This window comes from Lagenorhynchus albirostris, chromosome 3 (assembly GCF_949774975.1).
Source record: "Lagenorhynchus albirostris chromosome 3, mLagAlb1.1, whole genome shotgun sequence".
Taxonomy (NCBI): Eukaryota; Metazoa; Chordata; class Mammalia; order Artiodactyla; family Delphinidae; genus Lagenorhynchus; species Lagenorhynchus albirostris.
In genome coordinates, this window is record NC_083097.1 from 167,651,715 (window position 1) to 167,673,896 (window position 22,182).

The 22,182-nt window shown below is 58.5% G+C and overlaps 1 protein-coding gene and 1 non-coding gene across 4 annotated transcripts in view; one reads left to right on the forward strand and one right to left on the reverse strand.

Moving 5' to 3' along the window:
* Positions 1-380: 380 nt before the first annotated feature.
* TRNAG-UCC (transfer RNA glycine (anticodon UCC)) lies at positions 381-452 on the reverse strand. The gene has a single exon. It is a non-coding gene; the product is annotated as a tRNA-Gly (tRNA).
* Positions 453-711: 259 nt separating this feature from the next.
* DPP9 (dipeptidyl peptidase 9) overlaps positions 712-22,182 on the forward strand; it is a 41,187-nt gene continuing 19,716 nt past the window's right edge. For all 3 annotated transcript variants that reach the window (XM_060145508.1, XM_060145509.1, XM_060145510.1), the window contains exons 1-10: positions 712-873; positions 1,862-1,914; positions 4,493-4,580; positions 8,214-8,467; positions 14,285-14,397; positions 15,590-15,763; positions 15,847-16,015; positions 16,763-16,876; positions 20,141-20,269; positions 21,539-21,600. In XM_060145508.1, coding sequence (XP_060001491.1) covers positions 4,525-4,580; positions 8,214-8,467; positions 14,285-14,397; positions 15,590-15,763; positions 15,847-16,015; positions 16,763-16,876; positions 20,141-20,269; positions 21,539-21,600 — 1,071 coding nt within the window. In that variant the 5' untranslated portion in view covers positions 712-873; positions 1,862-1,914; positions 4,493-4,524. The remainder of the gene's footprint in view (positions 874-1,861; positions 1,915-4,492; positions 4,581-8,213; positions 8,468-14,284; positions 14,398-15,589; positions 15,764-15,846; positions 16,016-16,762; positions 16,877-20,140; positions 20,270-21,538; positions 21,601-22,182) is intronic.

Sequence of the window (22,182 nt, forward strand, 5' to 3'; positions counted from 1 at the left end):
AGGAAACAAATAATGTTCATTTTAGGAGCTACAATGTAACAATCTCCGTAACATTGTTTATGATAAGCTTAAGAAGGGCGACCCTAACATGTTTCCCTAGTGCTGCGGTTATCACGTTCTCCTCACAATAGAAAGGTCCCCGGTTCGATCCCCAGCAGAAACATTTCTACATCTTTACTGTAGAATTTTAAAATTTGCTTCAAAGTAATTTCAGTAGAAATTCAGCGTCGGTGCCTTTTTCTTTTTTCTTATTTCTCTAGTCTTTTTTAGATATTATGGAATTTAAAAAGTTATTGCAAAGTAACACAAACTCTAGGTCGATGTTTGACGAGAAAGTTTTAAGTGGACGGTAAAACTAAGAAAAAGCTGTAAAACACACCTGCGTTGGCCGGGAATCGAACCCGGGTCAACTGCTTGGAAGGCAGCTATGCTAACCACTATACCACCAACGCTTAGACGAACACGCTATTCTCTAGGAGCCTTTAGTAGAAGTATTATCGGTTAGGCCGGGCAATACCAAGTTACTGGGGGTGTCTCTCCCAACGTCCCTGCTCGCACAGGAAGACGCCACGTTTAGGACGTTTCACCCCACTTGCCGCGGGGCCGTGCTGGCGCGTTCCCCTCCCCAGCGCCCCGGACTCCTTGGTGCCGGCCGGGAGGTGGCCAATCCCAGGCCGCCGCCTGGGCAGCTCGACTTCCGGGTCAAAGGGGCCTGAGCTGCCGGGTGTCCCGTGTCCGCTGCCGCCGCTGTACCCTGCGCCCGCCACTTCCTGGGCTGCAGTCCCGGGCATGGAGCCGCGAGCTTGAGACGCCGCTGGCCCCGGGACGCCCTGCCCAGCCCGGCCCTCGCCCCGCGACCGGCCTCGAGCCCCGGTGAGCAGAGCCCGCGCGCCCCGTCCGGCCTCGGCCGCGACCCTGAACCCGCCATTGACCGGCCCCACCTCAGTCCCGACTCTGGATCCTCCACTGACCGGCCTCCCCGGTACCCTCCGTCCCGGCCTCCGCGCACCCCGGCCCCGCCATTGCCCAGACTCGCGGTTGCTCCAGTCCCCGCCTCCGTTTCCCCTCCGCCCCGGCCTCTCCTCACTCCTTCCCCGCCCGTTCCCTCCATCGGCAGGGCCACCTCTCAGCCTTTCCAACGCCCGGCCTCTCCCGACCTCCTCTCCCATCCCGTTGCTACCCAGACCACCTGGCTCTGACCCCTTCCGGGGGTGGCCTCACCCAGTAACGCCTTCCCTTCCTTGTCGGCTCTGGAGGTCCCCACCTTCTCCCCGTCCCCATCCAAACTCACGTTATCTATATGAGACCAGAGACCACTTCCTTGACCTGCTCCACCCCTTCACCCCTCCCCAGCGCTTGGCTTCCCCGCCACCCACATCCCCACAGGTCCAGCCCCTTCCCTCAGCTTCGCTCCCAGGCCAGTCCAGCCACCCACCTTCTTCGCACAGAGGCTCCGACCAGCCTTGACACTTCCCCATCCATGCGGCAGCTGAGCCTTCAGGAGTAGCCCGTTCTCTTTGAGCCCATCCCTGACCCCCTCCCCCCCACCGCGAGGAAGTCACTTGCCTCAGCGGCAAGAACAAACCTTTCCAGGAGCTGGGACTAGAGCCCAGGAGGGGTGCCCTGTGGCCACCAATCCCTGTCGTCCCTTGCTGGATCCTGGGCGAATTGGGCCCCGTGGCAGGACTTTCCTCCCTGGTGTGGTTCATACAGCGCTTCAGGGCTGTGAGGCATCCTTAGGAACTAGTGGGTACAGAAAATCAGGCCCAACCATCAGGGACTCTCCGAGTGGCAGGAAAATGAGTAGTTAGCCGGTCCATCCATTAAATCACAGCGTTAATAAGACATTTACTCTGTCAAGGTCTGTGTCCCACGTCTGCAGCTGGAATGGAGGCTCTCTGGACCCTTTAGAAGGTCAGTGGTGCTGGGCTGGGGTGGCCGGGAAGGCTGGGTGTGTGCTGGTGGGATTCATTTGCCTGCTCCTGGATACAGAATTTGGCAGGAAGTGGTTTTCTGCAGCCCTGGGGTCACTGGTCTTGGGGACAGTTAGCCAGGCCCCAGGCCAGGGGCTGCAGCTTCGTGTGCTCTTGCTGGAGACTTTTCTTTCTATCTAGCATCGTATGCTAGATGTCCACGGACAGAAGCCCTGGAAGGACTGGGGGAGAAAAAGGAGGGAGCACTAATTCCAGCTGGATTTGGTGGATGTGTGGCTGCATCTCCCCCTCCCCCGCCACACACACACCTTATACGGTGCCTGGCGCTCAGTCTGTGAATGGTGTGGATTCTGGCTCTGAAAGGAACTTGAGTCCAATTCTCCCCTTGGTGTAATTTTAAGTAACTTGGTTAGATGGCAATATTAGTTGGCCCGTAGTTTCTGCTATGTCAGCTGCTTTACCCGTGCCATCTCACTTAATCCTCACAGTAGTCCTAGGTGTAGGCACTGCAGTCCCACTTTTTTTTTTAATAAATTTATTTATTAATTTGTTTATTTTTGGCTGAGTTGGCTCTTTGTTGCTGCACGCGAGCTTTCTCTAGTTGCGGCGAGCAGGGGCTGCTTCTTGTTGCAGTGGCTTCTCTTGTTGAGGAGCACGGGCTCTAGGCATGCGGGCTCAGCAGTTGTGGCTCACGGGCTCCAGAGTGCAGGCTCAGTAGTTGTGGCGCACGGGCTTAGTTGCTCTGCGGCATGTGGGATCTTCCCGGACCAGGACTCGAACCCGTGTCCCCTGCGTTGACAGGCGGATTCTTAACCATTGTGCCACAAGGGAAGCCCTGCAGTCCCACTTAGTAGCTGGGAAAATGGAAGCACAGAGAGGTTAGGCAGCTTCTCCAAGGTCACCTAACCCAGTAGTGGCAGAGTCAGGATTTGAACCCAGACTTCTCTGACACCAGAGCCCACAGTTTTCACCACTGGACTGAGGTGAAATCAGTGCTTCTTTATGGTGACATTTTGCTTCACTTCTTCCATTGGATCTCTGTCCTGGGACCAGGCGCTGCTTTCTTTTCCTTTAACCATCAGGGCACCTGTCTCGTCAAGAAGGGGGTGGGGTGCCCACCAAACCAGGGGTCCCTTTGACTTTGTTCAGCGTTCAAGTGAGTACAGGGACTTGTTCATTCAACCTGAGACGTTTGCTGTATTGAGTGCTTCCTGTGGCCGGGGCCACAGCAGGAACAGGACAGATGGGGGCCTGCCTCCGTGGAGCTGACATCCTGGTGCGGGGTGCTCACACACCCCAGAGAGGGCTTCTCAGCCTCAGCACTAGCGAGATTTGGGGCCAGGTTATTCTTTCTGGTGGGGGAAGGGCATCCTGCTAATTGTGGGGGACTTAGCAGCATCCCTGGTCTCCACCACCCAGATGCCAGCAGCATGCCTCCCAGTCGTGACAACCAAAAACGCCTCCTGGGAACACCAGCCCTCGTCAAGACCCCCTGGCTTAGGGGGTTCACTGACCGCCCCCAAGAGACTCTGAGCTCCATGACCATCTGACCCTCAGAGGTCCTAGGATGCTGCACACATTTAAACACACAAACCAAGAGGGAGGGACAGGAGGCGACTCACAGACGCCGGGGGCCACCCTGATTTATACCATCTGAACCACTGGGGATTTATTTTGGTGTCTAGTGTGAGCCTAAGGATCTAACTCCATTTCTTTCCCCCAGACAATGAATACAGAGTTTCTCCCCCTGGGCACTGTGGACACTGGGACCAGATCATTCTCTGGGGTGGGCCATCGTGGCCACAGTAGGGTGACGAGCGACATCCCTGGCCCCACCCACCGGATGCCGTGGCACCACTCCCCAGTCAGTGGTCACAGCCAAAACTGTCTACAGACATCACCAAGGGTCCCCTGGACGGGGGGCGGGGAGAGAGGGAAAATCACCCCCATTGAGAACTACCATTTTAGAATGAGTGCTTGCAGAAAGGCCCAGGTGTTGAGATGGGGATAACAAGGTAGCAACTTCGGACTTCATGCCAGGAAAGACCCCTGAAGAGGTGATACTGGGACCCAAAGGATAAGAGGGAGGACATCATACAAAAAGCGGGGCAAGGGTGTTCTAGGCAGAGGGAATGGTAAGTGCAAAGGCCCTGAGGTAGGACTGAGTCAGCGTGTTTAGGGGAGATTAAGGCCAGCGTGTCTGGAGATCATGGTCAAGGAGGTGGGGTCAGGAAGGCCATCAGGGAGCAACCACAGTGGGGAATTTGGGTTTATTTGATTTCCAGCAAGTGCCGTGGGTGGTGGCCCCCGAATCGTTTGAAACTCTCATCTCAGGGACTCTCACCTTGGGAGAACCACCCGGTTTCTGGCAAACGCCCGGACAGGTGTTCGAACTTCGAATTTCAGGACAGGGCCTGCACCATCTGCCTCATGAGGAGGCCCTTGGCATCGGGTGTTCCCCACAGACAGGAGGGTGGCCTCGAGGAATGGGAGCGGGGAGGGGGGCCCACAACCCCACACTGCCAGAGCTGCAGCCCTTCGGTCTGCCCCCCTCGCAGGCTCACCCACCCTGAGGTCAGCCGAGTGGTTAATGCGGAAGGTTAAGAAGGTGCGGCTGGACAACACAAACACAGGACGTTGGAGAAGGTAAGAGGCATGCCGTGGGAGCCTGGTCGGTGGGGACGCGGTAGAGGTTCCCGAGTTTCCAGCAGAGTCTTAGGTCTGGGAAGGCACCTTAGCCACCCCGACGTTTCTGCATTTCCCCAGGGTGCGCGTCTGGCTGTTCTGCGTGGGCGGCAGCGTGGGCTAGGGAGGGGGTGTTCAGCCTTGGCATTTTTGACACTGGGGCTGGGTCATTCAGTGCCCGCACTGGCATTGTCGGGTGTGGAGCATCACCCACCCGTCACGACAACCACAGATGTCCCCAGACATCACCCCGTGTCCCCTGGGAACAGGATCAGCCCCAGGTGAGCACCCCTGGCCAGATGGTCAGGATGTGGGTTTTGGGGTCCAACAAACTGGGGCTTCTGTCCTTCCTCGTGGGTGACTTTGGGCGAGCCATATGACCTCTGAGCCTACTTTCCAGTCCAAATGAGGACGAACCCAGAACTCACTAACCAGGGTTGCAGTGGGGATTAAACGTAATCATCCACACAAGGCCCAGGCGCTTGTAGGTTCCACGTGTGGGGCCCGGCACGGGCTGAAGGCACCGCAGGAGTTCCGCACCCTAGCCGACCTCTCTCACTATCAGTTTTCTGATCCTCAGGCTCATCTGCTTTTAGGGAGCGCAAGGATCGGGGAGGCAGGAAGGGAACGGAAGATGGTTCTGGAAGACAGGGCTGACGTTAAGCACAGTCACTCGTTTCCCGGATGTGGGCTCTGAAAACGGGTGGTGTGCGTGCATTCGGGTGTCGGTTAGTGATGGGACCCCGAGTCTCGTCTCTCATGTGCGCTAGGTACCACGTGGGCACGGGCTGGGCTGCACACTGACTTGAAGAAGCTGAAGGCCCAGGCAGTGCCAGGGCATATGGCCTTCATAGGGCAGAGGATGGCCTGCTGCTTCCAGGGAACTGCACCCGCAGGCATCCACGAGTTCCCTGAGGGCTACTCTGAGGCATTTCCGGAGTGTGGCGGGCCCCGCCCCTCCCCTCCCCTTGTGCCTTATGAGAATCTGCTTCCCTCATCACTGGCCCCGCCTGGGTCTCCACCAGGTGCCCCTGTGGGCGGGTGGTCCCAGCCCGTGAAGCACTGGCTCAGACAGATCACAGAATGCCATCGGGCCTCGCCTGTGACCGCACCAGCGGGTCCCGAGCTGTGCACTGGCGGCATCGTGGACTGTGAGGCGTCCTACCGATTGGCAGAAGGAGAGCGTAGGTGGACCTGGCCTAAGTGGCTTAGCATCCACTTTGATTTCCCCAGCTGTGTAAACTCTTGAGGCAAGAAGCCGAGCCCCAGCTGGCACTGAATGAGACGGGCCGGCACCCTACGGGCTGCACTGCATTCACCTGTTCCCCCTCCGAGGCTCCCTTTGCGTCTGGGGAGGAGAGGGGCGAGCGGAGGGCCGGGGTGTAGCAGCAAGCCTTAGCCTGGGAGCTCGGGCTGCCTGGCCACATCTAGAAGATTCCTAGGACTTTCTCCCGATGTTTCATCTCGTTTCTCATCTCCTGGATCGTGTTTTTGCTTCCTGGGCTCTCTGCACGGATCGGAGGCAAGATCATTTTTATCGTTCTTTGCTGTGGAAAGAAGTCGTGAGATTCCGGGAGTGCTTCCGCCAGCCTCTCCGCTTCTGGGGTTCCCCGTGGGAGCCTGGAGGCCACGGTCTGTTCTTTTGCCGTGAGCGGGGCTTGAATTGTGGCAGCCGAGTCGGTGGGGGGCTCGGCGGGTTAGAGGACATCCCCTGCCTTGGTTTTCTGGGCTTGGTGCCAGCAGCGCTTGGGGCCGTGTGGGCTCTGCAGCGCTCAGCCGGTCCTGGCCCGGCCCCTGCCCAGCTCCGCCCGTGGCCCCTGCCGCCCTCGAGGTGAACCGCAGCTCTGCGGCAGGCCAGGACGGGCCACGCGTGCCCCTCGGCAAGGCTTCCGTCCTTCCCGGGTTTGCTTTATTTGACCCGAGGGCCCCGCAGGCTCTGATGGCCTGTGGTCCGTGTCTTCAAAGCCGCCGTGGGAGGAGCTGAAGTGTCGGGGGGACAGGACACGCCAGCTTGTTGCCCCGCCACCGCTCTTCCCCAGCCCGGCTGGGTCAGGGAGGACTGAGCAGGGGGCGCGGTTGGAAAGGGCACTCTGATAATCAGCCTGCAGTGGGTGCTCAGGAACCATGGGAACCGCCTCGTGTCTCCTTCTCCCCTTGCCTCTCAGAGCGGGCAGGGGTCCTTTGTCCTGTGGTGGTCTCTTCAGGGTCTCGTATTGGCAAGGGGCAAAGCCTTCTGGGAGTCTTAAGCCTCCCACTGGAAGGGGGGGCACCAGCTCTGTCCATGACTTCTCTAAAGCCGTCCCCTCCTGCAAGGGAACTCAGACTTGTGCCTGCAAAGCCGCTAATCCCAGAGGATGAGGGATCCCAGCGTCTGGCGAGGCCTCCAGCCATTCGGTGCCCTCGCAGGAACTCGAGCCCGGCCTACTCACATTGGCTGGCCTCGCTAGACGACCCTGGCTCTTCCAGAACCGGGTCACCGTGGCCATGTTTAGATTTCCCTAAAACAAATATTTGTCTGGCCAGCCCTGTTCAGTCAAGAAGTGTGCTGAGCAGCGGGGGTGGGGGTAGGGGGGAGCCGTTGCACAGCAGCCACTGCCCCTGGAGGGGGAGGAGAGAGTGGGATGGCCTCTGGGGGAGGGTTGCACATCCATCCTCTCACGTGGAGCTCCCCCGATGTCCAGCGAATATCTGCCTGGGCCTCTGAGCACCTCTGGGGAGGCACGAGAGGTTCCCTCGTTGACCAGCAAGCTGACAGCACCGGTGAGGAGGTTTTCAGACCCACTGCTTAATGCTCAGTTCTTGGTGCGGGAGTGACTGTGTCTCCCAGCGGGCTGTAGGGGAGACCATGATTGCTGTGGCTCTCCGAGGAATGCCTCCTGTGTGCCGGGGCCGTGTGAGGTGCTGAGACGCTGCTGTGAACGGGACAGACGCGGGGGAGACAGAAAGGGGACCCGTGAACAGCCACTGTGACGAATGCTCGGAGGGCAGGGCAACCAGGTGGCAGGTGAAAGGTGAACGGAGAGACAGGTTTTGGTACAGATGTTCACCTGAGGACCCGACAGATACTTAAGCTGAGATCTGATTAGAAGTTAGTCCAGTAGAAAGAGGAAAAAAAGTGTTCCAGGCAGAAAGGATAGCACATGCAAAGGCCCTGGGGCAGGAAGCAGTCTGGCCTGTTTGGGCAGCTGAGAGAAGGCCAGTTTGCCCGAGGCCTAGTAATGAAGGTGGGTGAGGTGTGAGGGCCTGGCAGAGGTCAGAGGCCGTGGTGAGCGCTGGTTTTTAACCCTGGAGGGTGTGGAAAAACAAGGAAGGGTTTTAAGTCAGGGGATCCGAGTTGCAGTGCATGTGCAGTCAAGCTGAGAGACGGTTGCAGTCATTCAGCTGAGAGGTGATGGTGGCCTGGATCTCAGGATTCGTGGATGGAGAGAAGAGGAACGATTTGAGAAATACTTAGGCGGGGCAGGGAAGGTTGCACGGGGCTGGGGCCCTGCCAGGGGAGTTGGAGAGTCTGATGGGAGGCAGCTTGTAAGTGGAACCTAGGTACCGCCCCCCCACCTTCTCATTGTCTTCCCACCCGTCCCTCCCTCCTCGTAGCTTCTCGCTGAATTCCGAGGGGGCGGAGAGGATGGCCACTGGGGCGCCGACATCCGACCGGGGCGACGCAGTCGAGATGGAGGACCCAGCCTCCCGCTTCCAGGTGCAGAAGCACTCGTGGGACGGGCTCCGGAGCATCATCCACGGCAGCCGCAAGAACTCGGGCCTCATCGTCAACAAAGCTCCACATGACTTCCAGTTTGTGCAGAAGACGGACGAGTCGGGCCCCCACTCCCACCGCCTCTACTACCTGGGTAAGCCCCCGGGCTCCCCTCGGACCCCCACGGCTGCCCTCGAGCCGGGCAGCATTTCTGGGAAGGCTGTTACTAAGTCCTCTAGTCTCCAGATGTTGGCCAGTCCAATTAGTTAGAAGGTCCCAATAGAGGGCCTGGCCCTGGGCAAACTGTCCCATGAATGACGTAGTGCTGCCCATGTTGTGATGCCACCCGTGGATGACATCTGTTTACAGTGAAAGTGTGGGGCAAGGGTCCCCCACGGGGCTCAGATGTGTATGTGACCAGAGCAGAGGGCAGTCCTGCTCCATCTGTGTTACAGCAGCACCATGGTTCGGGCCTGGCCTGTGGGTCTGAGGCCCTGAGATTGTTTCCAGCCCTCGTCAGCGGGGCCCGCCCCCTGAGTCACTTCCCCGCCACCTGGGCTGGGCTGGGCCTGGCTAGTGAGCAACTTGACTTCCCCTCAGTGGGAGTTGAAAGTAACTCAAGTAGATGCTTGCCGGCTAGCAACGCGTTAAGAAGGAACCTGAGGCTCAAGGAAAGGTGCCACGGTGGCACCTTTGCCTCGTGGGCTGACAGTTGGGGTTTGCTCTCCCTGCCCGAGATCCCTGGCGGCTAAGCACGTGAATGGCTAATCATGTCTGCCTCCTGGTATGTGCCTTGAGAGCAGCACTTTCTACGTCATTGGCAATTATTTATGTGTTTGTGTTCCCTGCCGGCCTTTGGGGCACAGATGAGGCGTCGTGTACACCTGTGGCCTCAGCAGCTGGGCCAGGGCCTGGCTCCTGGTAGGGGGACAGCAAATACCTGTTGAGCAAATGAATTTCGCTTAAAGGTCTTCCAGGGCAGAAAGGAACAGTGCCAAGCATGTCCCTTTGTAAGTAGCCTGACACGTTATTGTTGGTCCAGAGCAGGTTTTTAACCTCAGCACTGGACATTGGAGGCCAGCGCTTTCTCTGTGTATCCTCAGCCTGCCCCCAGTCAGCCCGCCGTCAGTATTGGAAGCGAGTGATGGAGTGAATGAATGAGTGAAGGTCATCCCCTGCCTGAGGCTGACCCCACGCCGAGGACCGTGAGAGTGACTGAGATGGACGCCAGATGGCTCTCCCTTTCCCACAGTCCATGAGTCCATGCCGTCTCTCCTCCTAAAGGCCCATGTGGAAACCATATGGCAGTTTGGCAAGCAGAGGCAGAGAGAAGAATGGTCTAGAAGGGTCGGCAAGCGACGGCTGTCTGTTTTTAGAAATCTAGTTTGGCCGGTGCACAGCCATGCCCACTGGTTTACAGACCGTCTATGGCTGCTTTTGAGCATAATTGCAACAGAGGTCATATGGTCCGCAAAGCCAAAAATACTTACTGTCTCTGGCCCCTTGCAGAAAAATGTTTGCCAACTCTAGCCTAGGAGAGATTAGGGCATGCTTCAAGTTTCATTTACCCAAGGGAGAGTTGGCTGTTAGGACCGAAAGTGGCCAAGGCTCTGGGACAGTGGTGAGCTGTTGCCTCTCTCTTTTTTTTTCCTGTGGTTCCGTGGCCCCCAATCCCTTTCTCCCAACGCAGTCTCTGTTGGACCTCTCACTCTCTCAAGTTCAAGGTGCCGTCCTGGTCACGGTACTTATATGAGCTTCCTGGGGCTGCTACTGAAACAAATGCCTACCGACTCAGTGGTTTAAAACAACAGAAACGTATTCTCTCTCAGTTCCGGAAGCCAGAAGTCTGAAATCAGTTTCTCTGGGCCAGTCAAGGTGTCCGCAGGGCCAGTCTTCTTCCGGAGGCTCTAGGGGAGAATCCGTTCTTTGCCTCTTGAGGCTTCTGGCGGCCACCGGCATTCCTCGGCTTGTGGCTGCGTCACTGCAGTCTTTGCGTCTGTGGTCTCATCGCCTCCTCCTCTCCTGTGTGTCTGTAATCTCTCTGTCTCCCTCTGATAAGGCAGGAGATTACATTTAGGGCCCACTGAGATAATCCAGACTAATCTTCCCAGCTAGAGGTCTTTAACGTTATCCCGTCTGCAAAGGCCCTTTTGCCAGGAAGGTAACATACAGTTTCCAGAGATTAGGACATGAGTGCGTAGCCATTGCTAAGCCAACCACAGAGCTGCCGAAAGGGACAGAAATGCTCCGAGCTACTTTGAGCCACCAAGGGCCCCTCATAGTAAGGACACGGGTGTGTCAGGGAACCCCCCAGCCTCATGACCAGCACTGAGAAGCCCAACCATATGGAGTCCAGGCATCTGCCCTCGTATGTTTCTCTCCGTGGCTCCACCCTCACTGCCCACTTACCTTCCACTGCCACACTCCCGGGATTGCACGTCTGGTTCCAGCCACCAGCAGAAATGGACCAGCTTTTTCTGAATTTCTGGGACAGCGAGTATGATTGGCTTAGACATCCACTCATCCAGTCATCCTTGGCCTGGGGCGGGCGGTCCCTGCTGTCTATAGCAGGTGCTAAGGGCCCTCTCTTGTAGGGGGCAGCTCCAGACAAGGACTGTGGACCCACTGCGGCTCCAAAAAGTGCCTAGAACAGCCCAAAGCCATCCTACTTCTCTTGGGGTGACGTTGCTCACCCTTGAGCTGATCCAGTCTGCATCACTCAACACCCTCGGAGTACCCTTGACCTCACTCCATGTCCAAGTTCCTGGGGCAGGTCTCCCCAGAACCCCCATGTATTTATAACCTGTCTGCACTAGCCTGGTGCCAGGGGAATGCTGGCAGCCAGAAGCATTTATGGATTGAACAGAAAGGACCTCTAGGGGCGATGCGCAGCCCGCCCCCTGCTCCCCTGGGACCCCTGCCTCCTGGGCGGGCCCCAGGCTTGCCAGTCACCGTCCTCTGGGAAGGCTCATTGGGAGCCCAGTGCACGTGGGATGGAACAGAAAAGGGAACGTGCCTGCTGCTCGGGCACGTCCCCGGAAGATGATTCCAGGGCTCAACTGCTCCTAGTGGGTCGGCTCCTCCCCCCTGCAAACGGGTGTCCTGCATTCGGTGGAGGAGGGCACGGGGCCCCAGACAGCACTGGGGGTCCCTTAGGGGGTCCCTCGTGTCCTGTGTCCAGGTCCAGGGTCACACGCCCCATGTGGCCCCTCATCCAGGCCACGCGGTGTTTGCCCAGGCCTGGGCCACCTGCCGTGCTGGTGGGCTTTGGGGTGGGGTGCTGTCCCCAGAGATGGAGTGGAGCTGGTAAGAGGAGGCGCAGGGGGGACCGTGACAGCAGAAGTCAGCGGCCGTGGTCAGCCGTCCCAGACCCTTGCCGTGCACACCGGCATAGGTGCCTGCCGAGGGCAGCTCCTCCAGGGAATGTGCCGGGATGGGCTGTTTCATGTCACTGCTTATGAATTGTTGGCGGGGGGAGGCAGCTCTGATGTCCTTGGCAAGGCTGCACCGTTGATTTCCTGTTTGGAAGGCTCTGGCTCCCAGAGAGCCTGCGGACAGGGGCTGTCCAGAGCCCACAGCGCTCTGCCGAGAGTGGCCACCTGCTCCCTCCCAGCTTTCCACGCTGGCCCTCCCAGCCACCACGCTGCGTGGTGTTTGCTTTTTTTAAAATTGAGATGTAATTCACATCCCATAAAATTCTCTCTTAAAGGTGGAGAGCTTGGTGGTTTTGGGTACAGTCACAGTATTGTGCAACCATCACCACAGTCAAATTCCAGAACATTCCATCACCCCAGAAAGCAACCCTGTGCCCATTAGCAGTCACTCCCTATCCCCCTCCCCCAGCCCGTAGCGACCCACTGACTTGCTTCCTGTCTCTGGATTTGCCTGTTCTGGACGTTTCACAGAAATGGAATCACAGGGACTTCCCCTGGCGGTCCAGTGGTTAAGACTCCGCGCTTCCACTGCAGGGGGCGCAGTTCCATCCCTCGTCTGGGAACTAAGATCCCACAAGCCGTGTGGCCAAAAAAAAAAAAAAAAAGAAATGGAATCATGCACTGCACGATTCTCGTCCCAACTTGTCTTGTGAACTTCGGAAGATAGCCCCGTCGGCAACTCAGACGGGCGGCGTCACATCCGTGCCTCTAGCTGGGAATGATTCCAGCTGTGGCAGCTTAGAGAGTCCTTAGAAGTCGAATTGTGAATGCTTCCCACTTGTAGCTTGCGTTTTCACTCTTTTTTTACTAACTATACTTCATGAGGAAACTGTCATGAGTGGAAGACGCGAGTCACTTGCCATATTGAGAAGCTACCCATAAGAGTTACTGTGGTGGAATAGGTATTATTTATGAAGCTCTATCTAGCTCTGGAGGTGCCAAGCTTGGGGGGCGGCCCGCCTGTTCTCCCACTCTTAGAAGTGAGAGCGCTGGGGCTTCCCTGGTGGCGCAGTGGTTGAGAGTCCGCCTGCCGATGCAGGGGACATGGGTTCGTGCCCTGGTCCGGGAGGATCCCACATGCTGCGGAGCAGCTGGGCCCGTGAGCCATGGCTGCTGAGCCTGCGTGTCCGGAGCCTGTGCTCTGCAACGGGAGAGGCCACAACAGTGAGAGGCCCACGTACCGCAAAAAAAAAAAAAAAAAAAAAAGTGAGAGCGCCTACGAGGAAGAGAGGCCAGCACCAAACCGAGCCTTCCTCCTGGAGAAATTTGGGATTGAGAGGGGTCAAAGTGGGACGCCTGCTTTCTGTGACCCGCTGTTGGCCACAGCGCATTCCTGGGCCACCGCAGAGCATCCCGCCTGCTGCCGGGGGGCTCTGCCCCAGTCCCTCACCTTGTTGCCCAGAGAGTGGGGAACCCAAAGCTTCCTGAGGACCATTCTGCTCCCGCCATTAACTTTGTTAACAGCCATAGTATCGTCATCCATCAAGGCAGAGGCACTTCCAGTTGGGACTTCCCTGGCAGTCCAGTGGTTAGGACTTCGTGCTTCCACTGCAGGGGGCATGGGTTTGATCCCTGGTCGGGAAACTAGGATCCCACACAGGGTGTGGCGTGGCCGAAAGAAACCTGGTTAGAAGATACGTCCTTGTTTTAGTTGCCGCTGTGTGTGCTGAGTGCTTGTATCTCTTGCCTCACTTCATCCACACAGGGGTCTCGCCAGGCAGCTACTGTATTTTACAGATAAGGTCACATTAGCTCAGCGCTTCTCAGTCGGGGTGCTCCTGCCCCAGGGGATGATGCTCAGCAGTGTCTGGGGACGTCTGTGGTTGTCACACTGGGGGTGCTCTTGGCATCCAGTGGATGGGGCCAGGGAGGCTGCTCCACACCCCCCGGTGCCTGGGATTGCCCCCCAGAGGATGACCGGTCCCGGTGTCCGCAGCACCGAATGGGAGAGGCTGGACTGGATACACATTTCCCAGCCCTTCTGGAGCTTTGCCCGTTCTCTGATCCTCGATTAATTCCTGGACCAGAGCCCAACCTGTGGAGAGTTGGGAATCACTGACCAACCCCCCGTTTTTCATCCTCTTGTGTGCTGTTTCTTTTTATTTATTTATTTATTCATTTATTTATTTTGGCTGCGCCAGGTCTTAGTTGCGGCATGCGGACTTCTTAGTAGTGGCATGCATATAGGATCTAGTTCCCCAAGCAGGGATCCAACCCGGGCCCCCTGCATTGGGAGCATGGAGTCTTACCCACTGGGCCACCAGGGAAGCCCCATTGTGCGCTATTTCTTTAGTAACTGAGGCTAAGATATTCAGCACTAACATCTCAGGTGGAATTGCCTGCTGCTCCTGCTGGCAGGTGTAACCCAGGGTCCGTGGCTTCTCTGGGGAGGGGTGTGCCGTCAGGGTGCTGGAGAAGCAGGAGGAACCAGCCGGGCCCAGCCATGGGGAGTCAGGGCCCGAGGCCGGTCCCGCCCGAGTCCCTCGCCCCAACCCTGGCAAGGGCGCCCATTCTGGTTTTCCTCTCTTCCTCCCAAGGGATGCCCTATGGCAGCCGAGAGAACTCCCTCCTCTACTCCGAGATCCCCAGGAAGGTCCGGAAGGAAGCACTGCTGCTCCTGTCCTGGAAGCAGATGCTGGATCACTTTCAGGTGAGCCGTGGGAGTCAGGCCCTCCCGGTGGGCAAGGCAGGTGGGCGCACGGCATCCCCTTCTTCGGCCTCACTCAGCTTCCTTGGGCCCTGCACCCACCCCACCCCTCCTGAGGGGGTCCCAGCCCATCCCCCGCTTAACGGCAGCCCCTCAGAGAGGAGCGCCTGGCCCTGGACACCTGTGCCACACCCATCCCCTCCCTTTGGTGCACACCCGAGCCCCAGCGTGTAGCTTGCGGCGACAGCTCCCGTCAGAAGCACGTCTTCCTCTTAAATGCCTCACCAACGGCGTGCAAGTAACTTGGGCCGAGACCCTTTTATAGAAATTTAGCTAATAATGGATGCCGCCCAAAGTCACCTCGCTTCCAGAGGGGCAGACGGCCGGTGAGCGGCGAGAGTGCTTTGTGCACTGGTGTATGTTGATTTATTTTTGATCAAAAATAAAATATGACAGTACGCAGGGAAGGGAACCCGTGCAGCCCCTCTCTTCTGCCTGTCCCCTGTCCCGGGCTGACCAACTCCTATTCACACGGCTTTCCTCGCAGCGTGGGGCTCATTGTGCTTTGGATTCTGCTCTTTAAAAATGCATTTCTGGGAATTCCCTGGCGGTCCAGTGGTTAGGACTCCGCGCTTCTGCTGCAGGGGGCGCAGGTTCGATCCCTGGTCGGAGGACTAAGACCATGCATGCCACGCAGCACAGCCAAAAAAAAAAAAAAAAAAAATTAATAAATTAAGAAAATAAGAATGTATTTCTTCCCTTTAACGTTCCTCTGAATTTCCACATCATCTTCAGAATTCTTCTTGGGGCAGCTGCATGGTGTCCACCATAGTTTACCTGCCCACCCTGCCCAAGGTCAGGCGTTAGGGTGGTCAGGCGTGGAATCTGCCCCACCCCTACCCATGCCAAGAGCATGAACGGCTGGTGGTGGGTGGCTTCAGCTCGAATGCTCTCGCAGGAAGAGGCTGTGACCAGGGAGGGAGGGCGGGGGTCTGTAGGGTGTAGGGTGGCCCTGGGGGTGGAGGAGGGCCTCATGTGTCCTAGAGCGATTTGGTGGGGGGTGAGGAGGTTGCAACTACAGGTGAGCCCCGCAGCCCTGCCCGTCTGTGCCGCTCTGTGGCCAAGGTGCTGGAGCCTCCAGCTGCTGATGCCAGTGTTCCGCCCCGCCCCCCGGCCCCGCCCAATGTGTCCCCAGGCCACGCCGCACCACGGGGTCTACTCCCGGGAAGAGGAACTCCTGCGGGAGCGGAAGCGCCTGGGCGTCTTCGGCATCACCTCCTACGACTTCCACAGTGAGAGCGGCCTCTTCCTCTTCCAGGCCAGCAACAGTCTCTTTCACTGCCGGGACGGCGGCAAGAACGGCTTCATGGTGAGCCCCCGCTCTCTGGTGGGGGGAGGTGGGGCAGGTGGCGGCCTCCTGACCCCCTGAGCTGGGTCTCTGTGTGTCCCCAGGTGTCCCCCATGAAGCCCCTGGAAATCAAGACCCAGTGTTCCGGGCCCCGGATGGACCCCAAGATCTGCCCCGCCGACCCCGCCTTCTTCTCCTTCATCAACAACAGCGACCTGTGGGTGGCCAACATCGAGACGGGCGAGGAGCAGCGGCTGACCTTCTGCCACAAGGGTGAGGCCGGGTGGAGGGCGCCGGGAGGAGGGCGGGGCGGACGGGAACCAGCACCCCTGGTGTGGTCTGTCATCACAGCCACCAGTCCAGCTTCTAGAAAGACTCCCACCCCTGTCACTGTGCTCCCTGCCGGACCACCAGGCGCCTTCCCAGAACGTGATCCCACGGCCCCTCTCCCGTGGCTCCCCCTCTGGCCCCACAGAGAGTCCAGCTGCCTGGCTCAGGGTCTGCCTCTGCGTGAATCGCCCCGGCCACTGGGGCCTGGCCTCCACGCCGGACACTTGTGCGCCTCTGCTCCCCCACCCCCTCCTGCCTCCGCTCTCCTGTCCCCATGCCATTCTTCCAGCCCAGAACTCACCAGACCCGGCCTTCCCCTCAGGCCCCTGCTTGCCGACAGTGACATCAATCCTGTGCAGATATATCTGCGGGACTGCATGGGTTGTGGCCTCTGACCCTGATCCCTGCCTCCTGTCCTGCCCAAGGCCCTGGTGCCCTCTCACTAAACCTGAGCTTCTCAGCCAGGGGCGACTGGGGTACTGGCCATGTGCTGAGACATTTTCAGCTGTCACAGCGAGGTGAGGATGCTCCTGGTATCGAGTGGGTGCGGCCAGGGAGACTGCTGCACACCCCACAGCGCCCAGGATGCCCCCACAGAGAACGGTCCGGCCCTGATGTCAGCCGTGCCAGGGGAGAAGCCCTGCTCTAAACCAGATTCCTCATCTCTCGCCTGGCCCCCTCCCCATCCAGGCTTGTCCAGTGTCCTTGACGACCCCAGATCCGCGGGTGTAGCCACCTTCGTCATCCAGGAAGAATTTGACCGCTTCACTGGCTACTGGTGGTGTCCCACAGCCTCCTGGGAGGGTAAGCGCCTTTCCATTTTTAGAAACACTTCTGCAAACACTTCTGTTAGCAGAAGCACAGTGTACATGCTGGTCTGCTCTTTGCTCTTTTCATTTAAGATAAACCTCAGCAACCTTCCCATCAGCATCTGTGTCTCAGTCCTTTGAGGCCGCTGTGACAATACCACAGCCAGGGCGGCTTATAAACAGCTGGCATTTATTCCTCACTGTTGCAAGGGCTGGGAGTCCAAGTCCAAGGCAGATTCGGTGTCTGGTGAGGGCCTCTTCCTTGTTCACGGATGCTGTCATATCACCCTGTCCTCACATGGTGAAGGGTCAGGGAGCTCTCTGGGGTTCCTTTTTGTGTGTGTGTGTGGTATGCGGGCCTCTCACTGCTGTGGCCTCTCCCGTTGCGGAGCACAGGCTCCGGACGCACAGGCTCAGCGGCCATGGCTCACGGGCCCAGCCGTTCCGCGGCATGTGGGATCTTCCCGGACCGGGGCACAAACCCGTGTCCCCTGCATCAGCAGGCAGACTCTCAACCACTGCGCCACCAGGGAAGCCCTGGGGTTCCTTTTTATAGGGGCACTGATCCCCTTCATGAGGGCTCCACCCTCGTGACCTAATCACCTCCCAATACATCACACTGGGGGGTAGGGTCTAACATTTGAATTCTGTGGGAACACAGACATTTAGTCCATTGCAGTCAGCACCCAGAGAATCCTTTAACTGTGGATGTCCTGGGGGCGTGGATGTACCACAGTTTAGTTAAGAAGTCCACACTGATGGGCACTTTGGCTGTTGCCAGTTTCCGGTTTGGGTTTTGCTTTGGTGTTGTAAACAATACTGCAGCAAAATCTTCCTACATTTATCCTCGTGACCTCCTGGGAGTATGTTAATGGTCCTCAGACAGGGGTGGTCTGCCCCGCCCCCCACGCCCAGGGGACACTGGGCCGTGTCTGGGGACATCTGTGGTTGTCACGACTGGGGGTGCTCCCAGTATCGAGGGGGTGGGGGCAGGGGTGCTTCTCCACACCCCACCCCAGGGTGGCCCCCCGCAGAGAATGGCCCGGCCCTAATATCTGCAGCGCCAAGTATCGAAAATCCTGCCTTAGAGAAAATTCCCAGCTGTAAGAGAGATGAATTGAAGCTACATGCATCTTAAATCTTGACGGGTTTTGCCAACAAGTTAGAAAGAAGCCAGATCAGCAAGCCACTTTGTATCTGTTTTTCTGTGCTGTGCGTGAGGCGAGGGTGTCTTATCTCCCCTGTTCAGTGGACCAAAGTCTGTTTCCTGAGCACGGGGAGAGTCGTTTCTTGCGGTGCGTGAGTACCATCACACCCTCTGCTGCACGAGCAGGAGTGGGCCAGGCCTCCGCTGCGCATAGAGTCCTCCCTGGCCTTAGCGCCTCCGTGTGCGTCCGTGGGCGAGCGGCCACGCGAGCCAGGATGCGGGGGCCCAGGCACTGGCCATCCGCCGCCTCAGCCAAGTGCCACCTCGTCTGCTAGTCACCCCTGCCTTGACTTCAGCGTGTCTTCTCCTTAAATCAATTTGAAAAGAAAACATCATGGTCCTACCATGAATAGAAGCTAGGCATGAAAAACGTGCAGCGGAGAGAAACCAGCGCCGAACATGCTAGCCAGCGCCCAGGTAAAGGACGACTTGCCAGCGTCAGGCGCCTAAGGGCTGCTGGTGCTGCCGAGACGGGGCCGGGATCGGCACGTTCCTGGGGAGGACGCTGCACGTGCTCCCCCTTCATCTGGGCCGGGGTCTTTCACCACCGCAGTGCTGTGTGTGCCCCTGGTCCGTGTCTCTGGGGAAAAGGGCTCCAGGTCAGGAGTCAGGGTGCTGGGTCAGGTCACTCAGCTTGTGACTCTGCGTGCCTGAAGCAGGTGACCATCCACCCTTCGACTTCCGGCCTATAAAGTGAGGTCTCTCCCCCTCGGCCCTGTGGCCACGGAGGCTGGGTCATTCTCTGTGGGGGGCCTTGGTGACTCAGCGTGTCACCTGTCACCTGAGTTGTGACAGCCACAAATGTCCCCAGACATTGCCACATGGCCCCTGGGGACCCAGAATGGCCCCTGGTTGCCATCCACTGGTCTCAATGACATCAAGATACTGACTCTACTATTCTTAACAGCTCAGAACCCCTCAGGGGCTCAGATAGAGCCCCTGAACGCTGAGGCCAAGGGACGTCTACCCCATTTGCTGTAGCCCCATTCATGGCATGCACCCGTGGAGCTACATGACCACAGCAACCCAAGAGGGTCTTTCCTGGCCAGGAAACTCAGGGCCCCGGAACAACCCATGCCCAGTGGACAGACATAGGAGCCCTTATCACTGAGTCAGAGCTGCAGCACTTCCACTGCCTCAGCCCTGTGGCTGCCAGCGCCCCATAGAGCAGGTGTGGAGACCTGAAGGCAGGGTGGGCTTGGCCGAGGTCAGCGGATGTCATTGGTTCATCCTAGTGAGTCAGGCGAGGGTACAGGAAGCAGATGGGGACCCTTCTCGGCAGCCGAGAAAGGAACAGCCGTGGGCTCTGTCCCCTTGATGTTGGCATTGCCCGTGCTCACGCCCCTTGCTAGGCTGTCAGCTCCCAGTGATTCGCTTACTTCTCATGACAACTTCCACTGTACCCCTTCTTGAGCCCTGCCCCAAGTGTTAGTCTGCTCGGGCGGCCGTGACCACGTCCCACAGATGGGGCAGCTCAGACGTCACAGCCTGGAGGCTGGACGTCTGAGATGGGGTGTCGGCAGGTTTGGCTTCTTCCCAGGCCTCTCTCCTCAGCTTACAGACGGCTGCCGTCTCCCCCTGTCCTCACGTGGTCTCCCCTCTGCGTGTCTGTGTCCTAACCTCTTTCTGTAGCAACAGCAGTCATACCGTATCAGGGCCACCCTCAGGGCTGCATTTTAACCGAATCACCTCTTTAAAGACCCCGATCTCCAAATACAGTCCCGATCTGAGGTCCAGGGGTTGAGACTTGAATGTAGGAGTTGGATGGGCGTGTGGTTCAGCCCGTAAGTCCCCACGTGGCCATCTCCCTTGCCTCCCTGTGCTGGGAAGAGCGCCGTTCTTGCTCTGGTTTTACAGGGAAGGAAATCGAGGCCCCAGGAGGACATGTGACTGGCTTCAGGCCTAGTACACGGCAGAGCTGGGTTTCCGGCCCCAGGGACCATTCTTGTCTGGGCCCTGCCATGGTAGAGCAGAGTCCCCGTGTGGGCAGGGGGGTGCGGGGCGGCAGAGGGGACACCCGGCACCCTCAGCAGCGGCCCTGCCCCCTCCCAGGTTCAGAAGGCTGCAAGACACTGCGGATCCTGTACGAGGAAGTGGACGAGTCCGAGGTGGAGATCATTCATGTGCCCTCTCCCGCGCTAGAGGAGAGGAAGACGGACTCCTACCGGTACCCCAGGACAGGTGAGGGCCCAGGACACACGAGGGCGGCTCGGCTCTGAAGCCTCATAGAACACGGTGAGGCACCAGCCAGGATGGGCCCACAGGACCCAGACAGGGATGGCCCCGGAGAAGCAGGCTGCACTTGGGAACAACAGCCAGGCCAGCGCCACCGTCAGTGGTGACTGGTGTCCTGCCTCGGGGCCCAGGAGACAGTAGGAGCCCTGGGGAGGCAGTGGGAGGTGTGGGCCCCCTCCAGGGTCGCATCAGACACTCACTGCCTTGTGAGAATACAGGGTTTGCCCAGAAATACATGGAAGTCCCAGAAATCTACCAATTCTTAAACGTGGCTCGAATCATTTAAAAATACTTAGCAGGACTTCCCTAGCGGTCCAGTGGTTAAGACTCCACACTTCCACTGCAGGGGGCACGGGTTCGATCTCTGGTCGGGGAACTAAGATCCTGCATGCCGCACGTGGCACGGCCAATTTAACAACAAAAAAAAGACTTAGCCACACAAAATACATGTGCAGGCCAGGTTCAGCATCTTTGGGACCTCCGTGGAAGCCTACGACAGACTCGTTCTTGCTAACTGTGGGCCGTGCTAGGCAGAGCCTCCCTACGGAAACTTCCAGTCCCTGGTGTGAACGGGGAAGTCGGTCCTTCCCTTCCCCTGTTGGAGAGACAAGGAAACAGAGGCACCGAGACATTACCTGCTGGGGTGCGAGAGCCACGGGGGCCAGAGTTGAGATCCGTCGTAGGAATAACGGGGGCCTGAACCAAATCCCACCCTGGAGGGCATGTCTCGGTCACCCCAGCCTATAGGCCACCTGCCTCCCGACAGCTGAAGACTGGCTGTGTCACTGGGACGTGGGCCACCTTTCTGCATCATTGGTGCTTTTGTTACGGGCGTGTGCTGTCTTTGCAGCCAGCATTCAAGCTCTCCAGAGGCAGAGAGGCATCCTCCTCGTGTTTGTGTCCCCCTCACGGCCCTCCCACCAGCCCAGGCCTGACCTATGTTCTTAAACAGCAGAGACGTTGCCACGTCACTGTCGGGACTAAGGTCCAGGCCCAAAGTCAGACAGTCCTGCCTGGGGGACTTTGTGCCTGGGCCAGAGAGGGTGACGCACCTACAGAGAGACCTTTGGCCACCTGGCGCCTTCCTCCCCTCCCCCCATGCCAGCCATGTCACTGCCTGTGAGGATCACCCCCCACCCCAGCCACCGCCCCCAACACCTGCTCTGAGCCCTCTTGGCGACACCTGCCAGATCCACCTCGCTTTCGTTTCTGCAGGCAGCAAAAATCCCAAGATCGCCTTGAAACTGGCTGAGTTTCAGACCGACAGTCAGGGCAAGGTAAGAGGGGTCTGGGCGCCCGGGAGAAGCTTCTGGATGAGGAGAGGAGGGCCGGGGTGTGTGCTGGGAGACGGGTCCGGAGGCTGCTCGCCCCCATTGCATGGCAGGTGCTTCTCTTGGCCAACTGAACCTGAATAGGTTCTGCCCGGAGCCCCAGCTTCCAGGCTGGGCCCTGCCGCCCGTCACTCTGAACCTGGACTCCGAGACGGGGAGTGGTAAGCCCAGCCCCACCTGCCTCCAGGTGGCCCCGAGGCGTGGGGAGGGGACGCCCGGGCACACGAGGGCGGTGGCTCGCAGAGCTTCCAGAACAGGGAGCTCAGAGGGGTGGGGAGCAGTTGCCTGGAGCACCCCGACCTCAGGCCAGGGGTGCCCCACCCCAGCCTCTGAGCAGCTCCTCACATATCACTTCACCGGCCCCATCTGTTCTGCATCCTTCCCTCTGTCAGCTGGTCGTCGTCGCACACAAGGGTCCTCATCGCCCAGGGAGTCGTTCCTCAGGACCCCACAGCCAGGAGGGCAGAGGAGGCTAAGGGGAGAAGGGCTGTAGGGATGCCCAGCCCCACGTGGGGATGTCAGAGGGCG